At 43.6% G+C, this 14,887-nt stretch overlaps 1 protein-coding gene across 1 annotated transcript; it reads left to right on the top strand.

Moving 5' to 3' along the window:
- The first annotated feature begins 1,331 nt into the window (after positions 1–1,331).
- On the top strand, positions 1,332–14,852 carry LOC113422229 (1-acyl-sn-glycerol-3-phosphate acyltransferase alpha-like). Its single transcript, XM_026683036.2, has 6 exons — positions 1,332–1,581; positions 5,778–5,911; positions 7,740–7,915; positions 11,050–11,145; positions 13,401–13,473; positions 14,671–14,852. The coding sequence occupies exons 1-6, from the start codon at positions 1,397–1,399 to the stop codon at positions 14,850–14,852; spliced, it is 846 nt and encodes a 281-aa protein (XP_026538821.1). The 5' UTR covers positions 1,332–1,396.
- The last annotated feature ends 35 nt before the right edge of the window (positions 14,853–14,887 follow it).

The following is a 14,887-nucleotide window of genomic DNA, read 5'->3' as shown; positions in this document are numbered from 1 at the left end:
AGTCTGGAACCCACATTACGTATCTGATATTAGCACAGTTAAGAAAGTCCAGAAATATTTCACAAGAAGAGTTCTCCACTCCTCTACTCGTTGAGGAATACCTTATGCCACCAGAGTTGAAATTCTAGACCTAGAAAACCTTGAATTACGCCGTCTTTGGTCTGATCTAAGTATGGTATATAAAATCATACATTGCAATGACTTGCCTGTCAATGAATACTTCAGCTTCAACCATAACAACACAAGAGCAGACAATAGATACAAACTCAAGGTTAATCGCACCAAACTTGATTGCAGGAAATACGACTTCAGCAATAGAGTGGGCAATGTCTGGAATACTCTACCTGACTCTGTGGTTTCTTCCCCAAACCCCAAAAACTTTAACCTTAGACTGTCTACTATTGACCTCACCCCTTTCCTAAGAGGTCTGTAGGGGGCGTGCATAAGCGCACCAACATGCCTATTGTCCCTGTCCTATTGTTTCTTTTTATTTTTCTTATACTGTATGTTACCATTTCATGTATTCATAACTATGTATATACTTATACCTATTATCTTATAAGCGATTGACAAATAAAAATAAATAAAAATAAATAAAATAAAAACTCTCAAGTAGAATATAAGAGCCCCAGGACAGATCACACAGAGAAAGTTAGCATCTAAATGGAAAAGTCTTAGATTTGGGACTAAACATACCTGTAGAAAAAATTGCTTGTAACTCATAAGGTAAGGAATTTCATGGCTGTGAAGTCACTGTCAGTTCTGGGCTGAATTTGCCCTTCCCTTTTGCACATCAGATAGCAAGAGTTATGAAAAACAGGTTGTTTATCTCTTGGTAATTGTTATAAGGAGGGTTGGCTTACATGTACAGTGACTCGCAATAAACCAAATATCGCCACATGTATAGCTTCATGTACACATTTGTATAAGTGTGTTGCATAGACCTTAACTGGTGATACTTCCTTCTGACCTCCCACCCCAAACCTTCATTTGCTTCATATCTACTATGTATGATGTGGATAGTTCAAGAACAGGCCTGAATAATAATTTTTCTTTCTCATTTGTTGATAATGTAGGGTATTAAGCATGCGTAATCTTTTTTGAAAATCGATAGCGTTCATCAGTTGACCTTACCTGAGATGGTTCATTTATCTCTGTCCCAAAACGTAAGCTTACAAGTATAGACCTCTGCACATTCCTGGCTCCCACGCCTAGCCCCACATGTTTGTTAAAACCAATGAAACTTATCCCTTTTTGTGATGTACTTGCTTGAACAGGTTCTTTTTAATGTATGCTGAATTGCACACCCAGCCACACTGCACCCTAAACACCATCGAAGCACTGTAAGCTGTGTGTGATATTAGTGTGTCTGTAGTGTTCTGCCCTAGGAAAGAGCATGGCTCAGTCGCTATTCCTAGTCAATATCTTCCTCTTCTTCTTAGCGGTGCTGCTCCTTTATCATTTTAGCAATATCTTCAGATACTACTTCAAGATTTGCGTTTTAAAAGTCTGGATGCTTGAATGGTCCTTTTTTCTGCTTCCGGTCCTAGCTCTCCGTGGAAGGAATGTGGCAAATATGAGGTAAGTCACTCAGCACCATGGCATTAGACACGCACACATATATACATGTACTTTCAGTTAGAATAGATTAGAATACCAGAGTTGGAAGGGACCTTGTAGGTCATCTAGTCCAACCCCCTGCCCAAGCAGGAGACCCTACACCATTTCTGACAGATGGCAGTCCAATCTCTTCTTGAAAGTCTCAAGTGATGGCACTCCCACAACTTCCGAGGGAAAGCTGTTCCGTTGGTTGATTGTTCTCACTGTCAGAAAGTTTCTCCTTATTTCCAGGTTGAATCTCTTTTGTTCAGTTTTCATCCATTATTCCTTGTCTGGCCTTCGGGTGCTTTAGAAAATAGCTTGACCCCTTCCTCCCTGTGGCAGCCCCTCAAATATTGGAAGACCACTATCCTGTCTCCCCTGGTCCTTCTCTTCACTAGACTAGCCAAGCCCAGTTCCTGCAACCATTCTTCATATGTTTTTGTCTCCAGTCCCCTAATCATCCTGGTTGCTCTTCTCTGTACTTTTTCTAGAGTCAAAAAATCTTTTTTATAATGTGGTGACCAAAACTGGATGCAGTACTTTAGGTGTGGTCTTACTAAGGCTTTATAGAGTGGTATTAGTATCTCACTTGATCTTGGTTGTATTCCTCTATTAATGCAATTTAGGATTGCATTAGCTTTTTAAACTGCTGCTACACACTGCTGGCTCATATTTAGCTGGTTGTCCACTAAGACTCCAAGATCCCTCTCACAGTTACTGCTATTGAGCCTGGTTTCACCCAGTTCAGCAGTCACCAACCAGTGGCCAGTGGGCCACGAGAAAATTTTGGTGGGCTGCAGAGAAATCTCACCCCCAGAGCACCCCACAAAGCAATTAATCCAGGCTGCGCACAAACACAAGGCTGTGCTGCCCACATGCCCCGTGGGAACCCTCCCCGCCCACTCACTCCTTACCCAGCAAACTTGCCTGCTAAATTGCTATTTTTCTGACCATCAGATGTTCTGCTGTGCCTGGAGATTTAGATTATTGGACAGTGGTCCCCAACCTTTTTGTACCAGGGACCAGTTTCAAGCACAAACACTTTTCAAAGACCGGGAATCGACGGTGGTTGCTTGCAGACGTTCATTACCTGACTAGGTAACATCTGATGTTGTTACCTAGTCGGGTAATAAACGCTGCAGCAAACCACCAAGTTCAGTGGCCCTCAGCCCCATCCTCAGGTGTCTCCCTCCCTCCCTCAGGTGTCTGCCTGTCCTCTCTCAGTCGCCCTCGCTGCTCCACCAGCCCAGGAAGAAACTGCTTCAAAGAAGCCGGGGGTCGCGCAGCTCTCGGCGCCGCTTACCCCACCCGCCCGCCCGCCCGGCGCGCATTCCAGCCCAGTGCTCCGTTCTGCCTGCCTGCCTGCCTGCCTTCATTTCAGAGCAGCTTCAGCTGATAAAAAGAGGCGAATAGTTATTATTCTCAGCCGAAGCTGCTCCCAAACAACCAGACAGGCAGGCAGGCAGAACGGAGCACTGAATTGAAGCGGCGCGAGCGGGTGGGGTAAACGGCGCTTCGGAGGAGCTGCGCGACAGGAAAAGCCACCCCCCCCCAGCTCTTTAAAGCGGTTTCTTCCTGGGCTGGTGGAGCAGCGAAAAGCGACTGAGAGAGAAGAGGCGGGCGGAGGAAACCGAAGCCGCTGAGCCAGAGAGCAGGACAGGCTTCGGCTTGCTTCCTCCTCCCTTCTTTCATTTGTGTCCTTGATCCCGATCCCAGCAGCATTCACCAAAGGCGAAGAAAGCCGCCATTTTTAAATATTTTTTCTCTTTGCGGCCCGGTACAGAGTGCTCCACGGACGGCACCGGTCCTCTCGCCAGTGGTTGAGGACCCCTGATCTAGGAAGCAGGAAATGGTTGGAGTTCTTGCTTTCTAGCTAGTCTTTAGATCTTCTGCTCTGCTTTTAAGCACAGCTGAACCTCCCTTAGGACTGAAGGTTCTATTATTCAGTGCAGACTTACGGCAAGCAAATTTTATGTGACAGACTGAGCTAGCCGATGGCAGATAGGTAGATAGATCACTGAATGATTCTGTGAGCAACTCAATCTGCCTGCCTGCTTTGTCTGATTTTGGGTAAAAGTTGCTCTTTTATATATATATATATATAAAATCAATATTTACATACATGGTGTGTTGTGAGTTAGTGTTGGTGTGTTAATTTTGTGAGTTTGCTTGCTAGCAAATTTTATGAGTTTGATTGCAAGCAAATTTTATGTAACAGACCGAGCTAGCTGATGGCAGGTAGACAGATCACTGAATGATTCTGTGAGCAACTCAATCTGCCTGCCTGCTTTGCTCTTTTTTTAATAAAAAATTCAATATTTATATAAATATTTATAATATTTACATACAAGCCATGCCCAGCCACTCACATGACCACCAAGCCACACCCACAAATTAGGCCACACCCACAGAACCGGTTAGTGGTCCTGGGATTTAAAATTATGAGTTTGGTGGTCCCTGAGGTCCAAAAGGTTGGCGACCCCGACCCAAATTATTTCCTGTTACCTTTTGGCAAGTCTCACACAGTTTGGCAAGGCTTGTGCTTATCACAGCTAATTGTTTTGTAAAAGCATTACAAGGTTTCTGTTCCCTTTGGATGGTGTTTGATTTGTTGGAAAAGGGCATGGGTCAGAACACCCAGGGTGGCTTGCTGACATTGGTGGGAAAGTCGGTCCCATATTCCAGAGCTGCAGTGGTCACAGGACTGGCCCTTTGGTCATCCCAGAGCAGCTCTTCCAGTCCATGGCAGGCCGGTGTACCCGGTGGAGGAGCAGCTGCTCCAGGATGACCAAAGGGCCAATCCTGTGACTACTGCAGCTCTGGAATATGGGACCGACTTTCCCACCAAAGTCAGCAAGCCACCGTCAGTCAAAATTCATATTAGCGGTCCGCGGGATTTAAAATTATGAGTTTGGTGGTCCCTGAGGTCCAAAAGGTTGGCGACCCCTGTTCTAGTCCAACCCCCTGTTTGAGCAGGAGATCCTGGCCTATACCATTTCAGATGAATGTTTGTCCAGTCTCTTTGAAAGCCTCCAGTGATGGAGCACCCACAATTTATGAAGACAAGCTATTCCATTGGTTGATTGCTCTTTACCATTAGAAAATTCCTCCTTAGTTTTAGGTTGCTTCTCTCCTTGGTTCGTTTCCATTCATTGTTTCTTGTCTTGTCTTTTGGTGCTCTGGAAAATAGTTTGACCCCCTTGTCTTTGTAGGAGCCCCTCAAATATTGAAACATTGCTGTCGTGTCTCCCTGAATCATGATTTTTAACCATGGAATTCAAAAACCAAACAAAATAGTATCAGACAGAAATGACTTAATTAGGCAAATAGGACATTCTGGCTGTGCAGTGTAAAAGTCATCTGGATGATCTCACTTAGCCTAGCTTCCTTCATAGGATTGTTAGGAAGGTGATGTTGAGAAAGGGCAACATATGAATGTGATGATACATATTTAGTTACCCACCACCTTTTATCCTCCTTACCTTAGCATATACAATTGTGTCACTGGCTGAAGATCGCACACGTTTTATGGAAAAGTGCAATTGTGAACAGGCCTGTTCTGACCCAAACCCTTTTCCAACAAAACAAACACAAACCAAAGGGAACAGAAACCTTTTAATGATTTTTAGGAATCCCTGGTTAAAAGGCTGCTGCAAACTAATTAACTTTGATAAACACAAGCCTTGCCAAAACTGTGTGAGGCTGCCAAGAATCACAGATAATATTTTACAACACAAAGAGTCTTCAAATACCAACTAAGATACTCCATGAGGCTGGAGTTCCAAAATGTTTTTGCTTCCTACAAAGAACGTCTGATTCACAGCTGGCTTTTATCTTCTTGAAGTAGGGCCATTACCTTGCAGCCTTACTCCTGAGTCACCCGTGCTGCTGCAGCTGTTCTTTCCTACGAGCAGCCCTGCGCGCACGCGCACTTGGCACAGGCTCCTCGGGAACCTCTTCATCGCTGCTGCCAGCCCCCACAATCTCTGAAGGCAGCAGTCCACTCCCTAATGGTCCTGGCCCCTCATCTGAGTCCTCGCTCTCCTCAGCCGTCCGCACCTGCTGCCAGCTAACCACAACAAGGGGTGGACTTAACTCTAGCAATTGCCTCAGCTTCTTTTCCTCAACTGCTCTTAATGTTTCTAAACCACATCTGTTCTCATTCTTTGTTTCAGAGTTCTGCGTTTCATCATGCTACCCTTGAAACACTTTTATGGCATTAAGATCAATGTGCAGGGAGTTACGAATCTAAATCTGAAAGGGCCTTATGTCGTCATCTCTAATCTGCAGTGCTCCATGGACTTGCTTGGTGAGTTTGTTGATCTTTTGGTGCATACCGTGTTGGCAGGGCCCTGAAAATATGTGTTGAAATAGGAATAACTCATCTCCATCTTTACCCATGTAAGATTAATTTGAGGAAAGATGATCCCACAAAGAAACACACAAAAATTGTGTCCATTTCATCATTTAATTTTATCGATCTTTTTAATATTGTATTTTTAACACTTTGTGTTTTTCTTGCATTGTTTTAGGCACACTGTGTGCTAGCCAGAGTAGAAATGTGGCATGCAACTTAAATAAATTAAAAGCAATAAAAACAAAATAGTAGCTATAGCAGGATTGTAAGCAGTAGTGATGGGTCTAGCTGGATTTCCCCTTAAACAGTGGGTGGATACACAAATTATTTCAAACATTATTATTAGCCGTGTTTAAAGATGGACAACATGAAGCATTTGGGAAGAGCATAGGATTGAATTTGTCTGAAATATGTTACTCAGAATTCTTCAGAATTCTTCCAAAGGAGAGTTAATATTTCATGATGGGTATGAGTATTTTGCCTATCTTTCCTCATGCCCTGTTCTTTGCAGTCTCTGGGCTTTTCATCTTCACATGAAGACAGGAGAGAATAGCAGGAGCAGCGGTGTATTAACCATTAAGCAGACGAAGCACCTGCTTAGGGCACCAGGCCCAAAGGGGGCGCCACAAAGTTGAGAATATGGCTTCCTTTGTACAGTACGTACAAAGGAGGGAGCGGGGGGGGGGGGCACCCGTGAGCCTTAATCCACCACTGAGCAGGAGGTTATCCTCTCCTAATCCTTTTCCAGATCAAGAAGCATGAACAGCTGGAGAACAAACTGATGCACCTCCCAAAAAATCTGTTTGCCATATCTGTAAACAACAAAGCAGAAGGATCTATTATTCTGCGAAGAAAGATAGATGGGCTTTGTCAAGGGACGGCGGATAGCTTCCAAGAGCTTCTGCTCTGCTGCAGTTCCTAGTCACCAGACACTTTCCTCGTGGGAGAATTGATCCCTTAAATCAGCGTTTCTCAGCCTTGGCAACTCCAAGATATGCGGACTTCAACTCCCAGAATTCTGGGAGCTGAGGTCCACATATTTAGAATTGCCATAATTATTTATTCATTTATTTACTTACTTATTTGTTTATTTGTTTATTTATTTAATTTGTCAAGCATGTATGAGAAAACAAGTATAAGTATGAACATAACATATAAACATATAAGTATAAACAGGTATATAAGTATATACACAATAAATGAGCACGAATAAATGGGAAGAGTAGGACAGGAACGGTAGGCACGCTGGTGTACTTATGCACGCCCCCTCACAGACCTCTTAGGAATGGAATGAGGTCCATGGAAGACAGCTTAAGGTTAGAGTTTTGGGATCTAAAATCAAGAGACATTGCCGGATAATCACACCATAATCCATGCATGCTTTCCTAAACACAAAACAAACAAGAAGGTGCTGAGACGCAAGACTGTCTTTGCCCTAAAAATTTTCCTTCCAGAAGCCCACAGCCAGCACATGCAGGAAATTCCACTTTTCCTTAGAGGAGCCTGAAGTCAGTCTTCCTCATTCTGCTACCTTCCACATTCCACGTTTGGGGGGAAAAAAAATTCCTCAGAAATGTTCCTGTAGCCCAGTATCAATCTTTTGATATTGTTGAACTCAACAGGGTGGTGAATCTAGGTCGGTTCACTCCAGCTGATGCTAATCCTGTCCTGGTTACATTCCACAGTAGGGGATTGGGGTGTGTGGAAAGAACCAACAATTACCCTTAGATTTGACCTTCTTCTGATGCTATTCTTCTTCTGCAAAAAAAAAAACCTCCAGGGATTTTTCAAGTCTTGCCCAAGCGATGTACCCTTTTCGTCAAGAAAGAAGTCCTGTATATGCTTACTGTTGGTGTTGTCCTGTGGCTGTGTGGTTTCATTTTCATTGACCATAAAAAGGAAGCGGAAGCTGTTGAGATAATTTCAGCAACTGAAGACACCATGCTCCGGGACAATGTAAGTAGGGGAGGACAGCAACATAACCACTACATTGTTTTCTGTATTCATGGAATGATAAGAGTTGGAAGGGATCTTGGAGACCTTCTGTCCAAGGCAGGAGTCCTGATACCTGGGAAAAGTATTGGTTCTTCTAACATCCCAAAGATACCCTTCCCCAAGAAGATGTCCAATGGATATTACCCAGTGCATTACATATTGTGTGATATTGAGTAAGAGTATGAATGAGCACAGAGAAAAACTGTGTTAGGTGCTATTTGGATACTGGCTGTGCAATGTAAGTAGCCATCACTGGATGAAAATAGACTCTTGTGGCTAATAAATATTCAATTTTATGGAAAGTTTATTTATAGAATAAGGCACTGTTGCATAATGATGCAGTAAAACTAACATCTTAACTATAGCTAATTGGAAATAACCACTCTTCTATCAGCACATAATAGAATATCTATTGATGGAGGATAAGAATGGGACAAGGTAAAAAGAATAACACCAAGAAGCAGGAATGTTAATCCTATTGCTTATTTCCAATACCTGTGTGTTTCTCTGCACTAATTGCTGGCTTGTCCCTTGGTTCTGGCTTAGCCCTGTCTCTATGGATTAATCCAGGGGTGGGATTCTACAGGCTCGCACCTATTCACTAGAACCAGTTGTTAACGTTCTAAGCAGTTCGGAGAACCGGTTGTTAGAAGAAATTACTGGTCTAATCCTGTAAGGAAGGCAGGAAGGAAACATTCTGGTGTTCCTTACAGAAACTGCCTCTCCGTTAACTCTTATTACATTCTTGGCAGGACTAGACTTCCTGTCTCAAGAACTTCTCTGGAGTTTTTTTCCCCTCCTTTGCTGGTACTTTGCTTGTGTGGAGTGACCATTCAAAGTTACAATGGCACTGAAAAAAGTGACTTGTGACCATTTTTCACACTTACGACTGTTGCAGCATCCCCACAGTCATGAGAGGCCAGGCGAGGAGATGCATGCCTCGATGTGAGTGATATTGAGTTGACCACACTCAACCGGTCACATGACCACCAAGCCACGCCCCACCCAGTCACATGACCACAAGCCACGACCACCACCTAAGCAACGGCCACAGAACAGGTTGTTAAAAAATTTGAATCTCACCCCTGGATTAATCATACAGTAAATTTGTAGATCCTTATATGATTTCAAATATGCAAAGTTTATGTGTGATGCAGTGGTGGATTCAAAACTTTTACCACCGGTTTGGTGGGCGTGGCTTGGTGGGCACGCTTGCACGGATGCACACACACGCAGGGGCAGAGGCGTTACAACTCACCTCCTGCAAGCCTGCACTCTCCCGGTTGCTTCAGCAGCCGCCATGCGGCACTCTTCTGTGCCGCGCCAAAGCAGCTGTGCTTCAAAAGCAGAGGATAAAGGTGAGTATGGGAGCCCAGGCGGGCAGGTAGGCCCAACAGCAGAGTGGTGGAGAGAACCGGTTTGGTCTGCGTTGCTCATCGCTACCAGTTTGGCTGAACCAGGCCGAACGGAAGTGGAAGCATGCCACCACTGGTGTGATAGTAGTGGGGCAAGTTAAGAACATGATCTTGGAAGTAAAAGGTACTTTCACCAATGATCTCTTCAATCTTGGAAGGGCTCTATTTAAGAAAGTGTCAGTTTGGCGTAGTGGTTAAGGCATCAAGCAGGGTGGGATTCAAATTTTTAACAACCAGTTCTGTGGGTGTGGCTTAGTTGGTGGGCGTGGCTTGGTGGTCATGTGACTGGCTGGGCATGGCCAACTCAATATCACTCACATCGAGGCACACATCTCCTCGCCTGGCCTCTCATGACTGTGGAGATGCTGCAACAGTCATAAGTGTGAAAAACGGTCATAAGTCACTTTTTTCTTTGAATGGTCACTCCACACAAGCAAAGTACCAGCAAAGGAGGGGGAAAAAAAACTCCAGAGAAGTTCCTGAGACAGGAAGTCTAGTCCTGCCAAGAATGTAATAAGGGTTAACGGAGAGCAGTTTCTGTAAGCAACACCAGAATGTTTCCTTCCTGCCTTCCTTACAGGATTAGGCCAGTAATTTCTTCTAACAACCGGTTCTCTGAACTGCTTAGAATGTTAACAACTGGTTTGAGTGAATAGGTGCGGACTAGTAGAATCCCAGCCCTGAGTAAAAGGTACTTTCACCAATTATCTCTTCAATCTTGAAAGAGCTCTATTTAAGATCGTGTCAGTTTGGCGTAGTGGTTAAGGCACCAAGGCTAAAAATCAGAAAACCATGAGTTGAAGTTCTGCCTTAGTCATGAGAGCCATTTGAGTGATTTTGGGCCAGACACCGTCTCTCAGCCCAACCCACCTCACAGGGTTGTTGTGGGGAGGAGGAGGAAGAGGTGTAGTGTTAGATATATTGGATATGCCACCTCGAGTTAATTGTAAAAATAATAAAGATATAAATAAAATAAAATAAATTAAGTGAACTAATAACAATGGATTTATTAAAAGAAGTGATGCAAATCTAGCAAGAAATATTTTTATTAAATAAATATGGTTAGTTTCCAGATCAAGATGAGAAGCTACATTATCATCTTGTTTCTCTAAAACAGAATAGGTAAAAATACAATAGAGTGAATAACTGCCTGTCCTAAAAAGCATGTTTCAATCCAGTAATGATTTATGACCAGTCCTCATACTTATGACCATTGTACCATCCCTACAGTCATGTGCTCAAAATTAATTGGCAACTGGCATTTATTTACAATGGTTGCAGCATCCTCACGTGATCATTATTTGCAATCTTCCTGGCTGACTTCTGACAAGCATGATTCAGTTAAAAACTGCAATGATTCACTTAACAACTGTGTCAAAAAAGGACATAAAATCCATGGCAACTTACTCAACCACTGTGCTTAGGAATAGAAATTCTGGTTCCGATTGCGGTCGTAAATTGAGCGCTATGTGTATTGATTTCCTGGGCCTATCTTAATATGACCACATGACAGGAATGTAGAGCTTAGCTTTTAGAAAAGTGCTATTAGAACTGATGGAGTTGAAAGAAATGGTGTATTACAGGAGTCAAAGACATTCCCTTGTCAATACTGTATTAATTGGCTGAAGAAGAAAGGCCTAATGTATTCATTATTAAACTTGTTCTTTCCTGTCTAATTAGCTGAGAATATGGGTATTTTCTGAAGGCCACAGAACTGGTGAATCCACCTTGGAGCCCTTGCAAAAAGAGGCTGTCTATCTTGCAGTGAAGGCACAGGTACGAATGTGACATTTCCACACTTCTTACTGTATTTCTTCATTTAACTCAGAAAGAAATGAAAATAGAGCAGTGCTATTTCTGTGAGCCATTCAGTTGTAGAAACCAGAACCATCAAGGTGGCAAGCTAAGCAATATATAATCATTATTGGAGAACAGTAATAATTATTATTGGCAACTGAGCTACCACCCAAAGCAGCAGAGTAAAAAAACAAAATCCTTTCCATCACACATTAAAAGAATATTTCCTTACTAAATACTACGAATTCAAGATTGGAGGGAGCTGCTTTGTCTTCCTTTCCCAAAATGCTGCCCCAAAGTTAGACTGAGTTATTTTCTTTCAGTTTAATAAATAGCTATTAAAAATGTGGGGTCAACTTTATCCAGGGAAAGTGAAAACATACCCCAAACCCAACTGAAAACAGAGTAATAAAACGGAGGAACCACCTCAAACCATCAAGCAGGGATGGAGGATAGTGGAACAGACCAATGTTTCTAGAGGTCCTAGAATCTCTGGGGACCCCAAAGTTTTTAGGACCTCTGGGGTGTCCCGAGACTATTTCAGGGGCTGTGAAATCAAACCAGCCCCTATTTGCCCGTCTTTCATTATTCAGTAGTACAATATTAAAATCCCATCAAACAATCATGGGAAAGGGTAGTAAATAAAATTATTTTTATTTTTTAATATGGCAATTATCAATAACATAATAGAAGCTTTTTTTGGGGGGGGTCCTCCTTAATTTTTATAAGTTGGAAGGGTTCCTGAAGAAAAGAAACTTGAACTTTTTAAAAAGCTTTTTTAAAAAAAGTAGCTAGGAAAAGGACATGGCTAGTTGGAAATTACTCCGCTTTGCAAGATTTTGTAATGCTTATCTACCTCTGCTTAAGTAAATACAACCCAAATAGGGTTGCCTGATTTTTTTCAATGTTTCTCAACCTTGGCCATTTGAAAATGTGTGGATTTCAATTCCCAGAATTCCTCAGTCAGCAAGCTTGCTGAGGAATTCTGGGAGTTGAAATCCACATATCTTCAAGTTGCCACGGTTGAGAAACAGCTCATGTAATGTTTGTTTCAGGTTGTTTATTAGATGTTTGGGTTTTCTTTCCCCTTATTAATTGCCTCCCCCTAATTAAAACTCCAGTGTGGAAAATTTGTGGCATCTTAAACTCTACCACTGATGTTGAAGTTAACTTCTCGTTTACAAGGAAGCAAAGACAGAGGAATCCTTTTGGGCCAACAAACTTTCCCACCAGCACCATTTTTACACACACACTCCTTACAAAGAGCAGCATCAGTCTTTGGGATGGTTTCCCCTCAGCGAGGCCTTCCCCACTCCTCAAACCCGATTCTACACTGATCAGAGAATGCAGCAATAGCATATTGCTGACATGGATATGGCCACATAGGTCATTTCTCTTCAGTTTTCCTTTAGACAGATGTAAACAAAACAAAACTAAACAAAAACAAATCCTACCTAAAAGCAACCACCAAGGGGACCACAAATCAAAATGGTGACTGTGATGGTAAGATTGAAGTTCCTCTTGATTTTATGTCCAACACAGCCACCATCTTATGTGTTGCTCTGCTGACACTCTGGCAGACAGGTTAGCGCACCCGAGCAACTTCCCAGCAACTTTCGGCTTCCTTTTTAACTCGCGGGCGCTGCGCCTGGCCCCGAGCCGCGGCAGAGGGAAGCCCGGTGGGCGGGCAGGCTGCTTGAGGAGGCGACCCGGCGGTGCTCCGCAGCAGCAAGAGGCAGTTTCGCCCGGCTCCGCTCAGGTGTCCGGCTGGGGCTGTCAGGAGTTGCTACCGCCGGCGCAGCTCCATGCGGCTCCAGTCCGCGTTGCCTTGGGAAGGAAAAGGCAAACCAGGAGCCGCTGAGCCTGAGCCTCCGGTGCCGCTGCTCCGTTGCAAAGCACCGCGCGGCTCTTCCTTTTTGCCTTTCCTTCCCGAGGCAACGCGGGACTGGAGCTCCAAGCTGAGCCGCCGCCGGTGGTAGCAACTCCTGACTCAGAGGGCCTCCGAGGGAGGAGGGGAGCCTCCGAGGGGAGGGGAAGGAGGAGAAGAGGGGGGGAGGGGGCGATTCCCCAAAATCTTGTGCTGACCCGGCCCGTCTGTCAAATTTTAAAAGTCAATGCGGCCCCCGAGCCAAAAAGTTTGCCCACCCTGGAGTTAGCGTCATGATTCCACTTTTGCAATGCAATGGTGGCAATGTGACCTCTTCTGGACAGTGATTGTTTTTCTTTCCATGCAGGTGCCAATCATTCCTGTGGTGATGTCCTCCTACAAACCATTTTTCAACATGAAGACTAACAAATTCATATCTGGTATTCTGTTGCACTGGGAATAGCTAAGTCAATGCTTGTCTGGGTTTTACTCCCCAAGACATAGCGACAGGTCAACTCTCAAGGGGAGGCCTAAAAATGCAAGTGACTGGGATAAAAATGGGGTCATCACACAGCACTGTAGGCTCCAAGAGGCAGCTAACAGTTTTGGATTGGGGACTCCACTTGATTTAACCACTTGATATTTTGGACAGGACCAAAATATTCAGCCTTGCAGTTAGGGTGGAATTTTCTTTCTCCCTTTATTGAACTGAAGAAGCTTCCTGGATGAGAAGCAAACATTTTCAAGGGAAAACAAGCCCAATTCCCCTTTAAAAAGCACCTTTGGGACCTTTCTTGCAGGATTTCTTTTAAAAAGCAATATGTATATATATAGAGAAAGCAATTAATCTGCTGCCACATTTTAGCAGTATAATCATGGTGCTCTAAAGGGCATTCAAACAGACTGGGGCACATGCAGTATTATTGGTTGTCCACTTTTTGCTTGAAAGCCAGGATCTCTCTGAATCTAACATTAGAACTTCTGAATGGCAGAGGAGGTCTATAATTTATGCAAACTATATCTCCAAGGACAGGTAGTCCTTGAGTTATGACTGGTTGTTTAACGATGGTTCAAAATTACAATGGACCTCTCCCAAAAGGTATTTATGTCCCAGTTCCAAGTTCTGATAGCCAGGCTGAAAATCGGTGTTTACTTCCAGTTTGGGGTAAAAACACCGCATAGCAAACAATTTGTTCACTTAACAACTGTAGTGTTTCCTTAATGATTGAGGTGTTCGTTTAACAACCATAGCATTTGCTTTATGGGTTTGTAAAAAAAGGTTGTAAAATCAGGTCCAGTCACATGATGACTCACTTCATGACTGTCATGACTTACAATGATAATGGGCAGGCTGCATTGCGGTTGTAAGTCAAGGACTACCTGTACTAAGTTTTAGACGCATTAGCTACAAAGTTAAGAGATGAGATAACATAGTTCCTGTTTTGTGATGTTCAATGCGCAAGTCAGCTTGTGCTCTCCCCCTCTGTGCAAGTTAGGGATGGTCAGGTCTCTCAGAAACCAACTGGGATCCTGGACATTTAACTCTGGTCATCTGGATGAGACATGATGGAGATCAAATGCATTTGGATATTTATGAGCCATGCCATAATAGGTTTCTTTGTTTTCTCTCCCCCAAGGGGACATCACCATCAAGATCCTTTCTCCAGTGAAGACCCAAGGATTGAGACTGGGTGATATCCCAGACTTAACAGACCGTGTGTGGGGGACCATCCTATCCAACTTCCATGAGCTCTCAGGAGAGCCTGGGGAAGAACCAAGCGTGGGCAAGGAAGACAGCAAACAAGCTCCCAATTACTAAGGAACTATTTCAATTCTCCCCCCACCCCCCACTTC

The sequence above is a fragment of the Notechis scutatus genome, chromosome 2, assembly GCF_049901735.1.
Source record: "Notechis scutatus isolate UNSWTSFEM ecotype Mainland chromosome 2, rNotScu1.2, whole genome shotgun sequence".
Taxonomy (NCBI): Eukaryota; Metazoa; Chordata; class Lepidosauria; order Squamata; family Elapidae; genus Notechis; species Notechis scutatus.
This window is presented reverse-complemented; position numbering and strand designations above follow the sequence as displayed.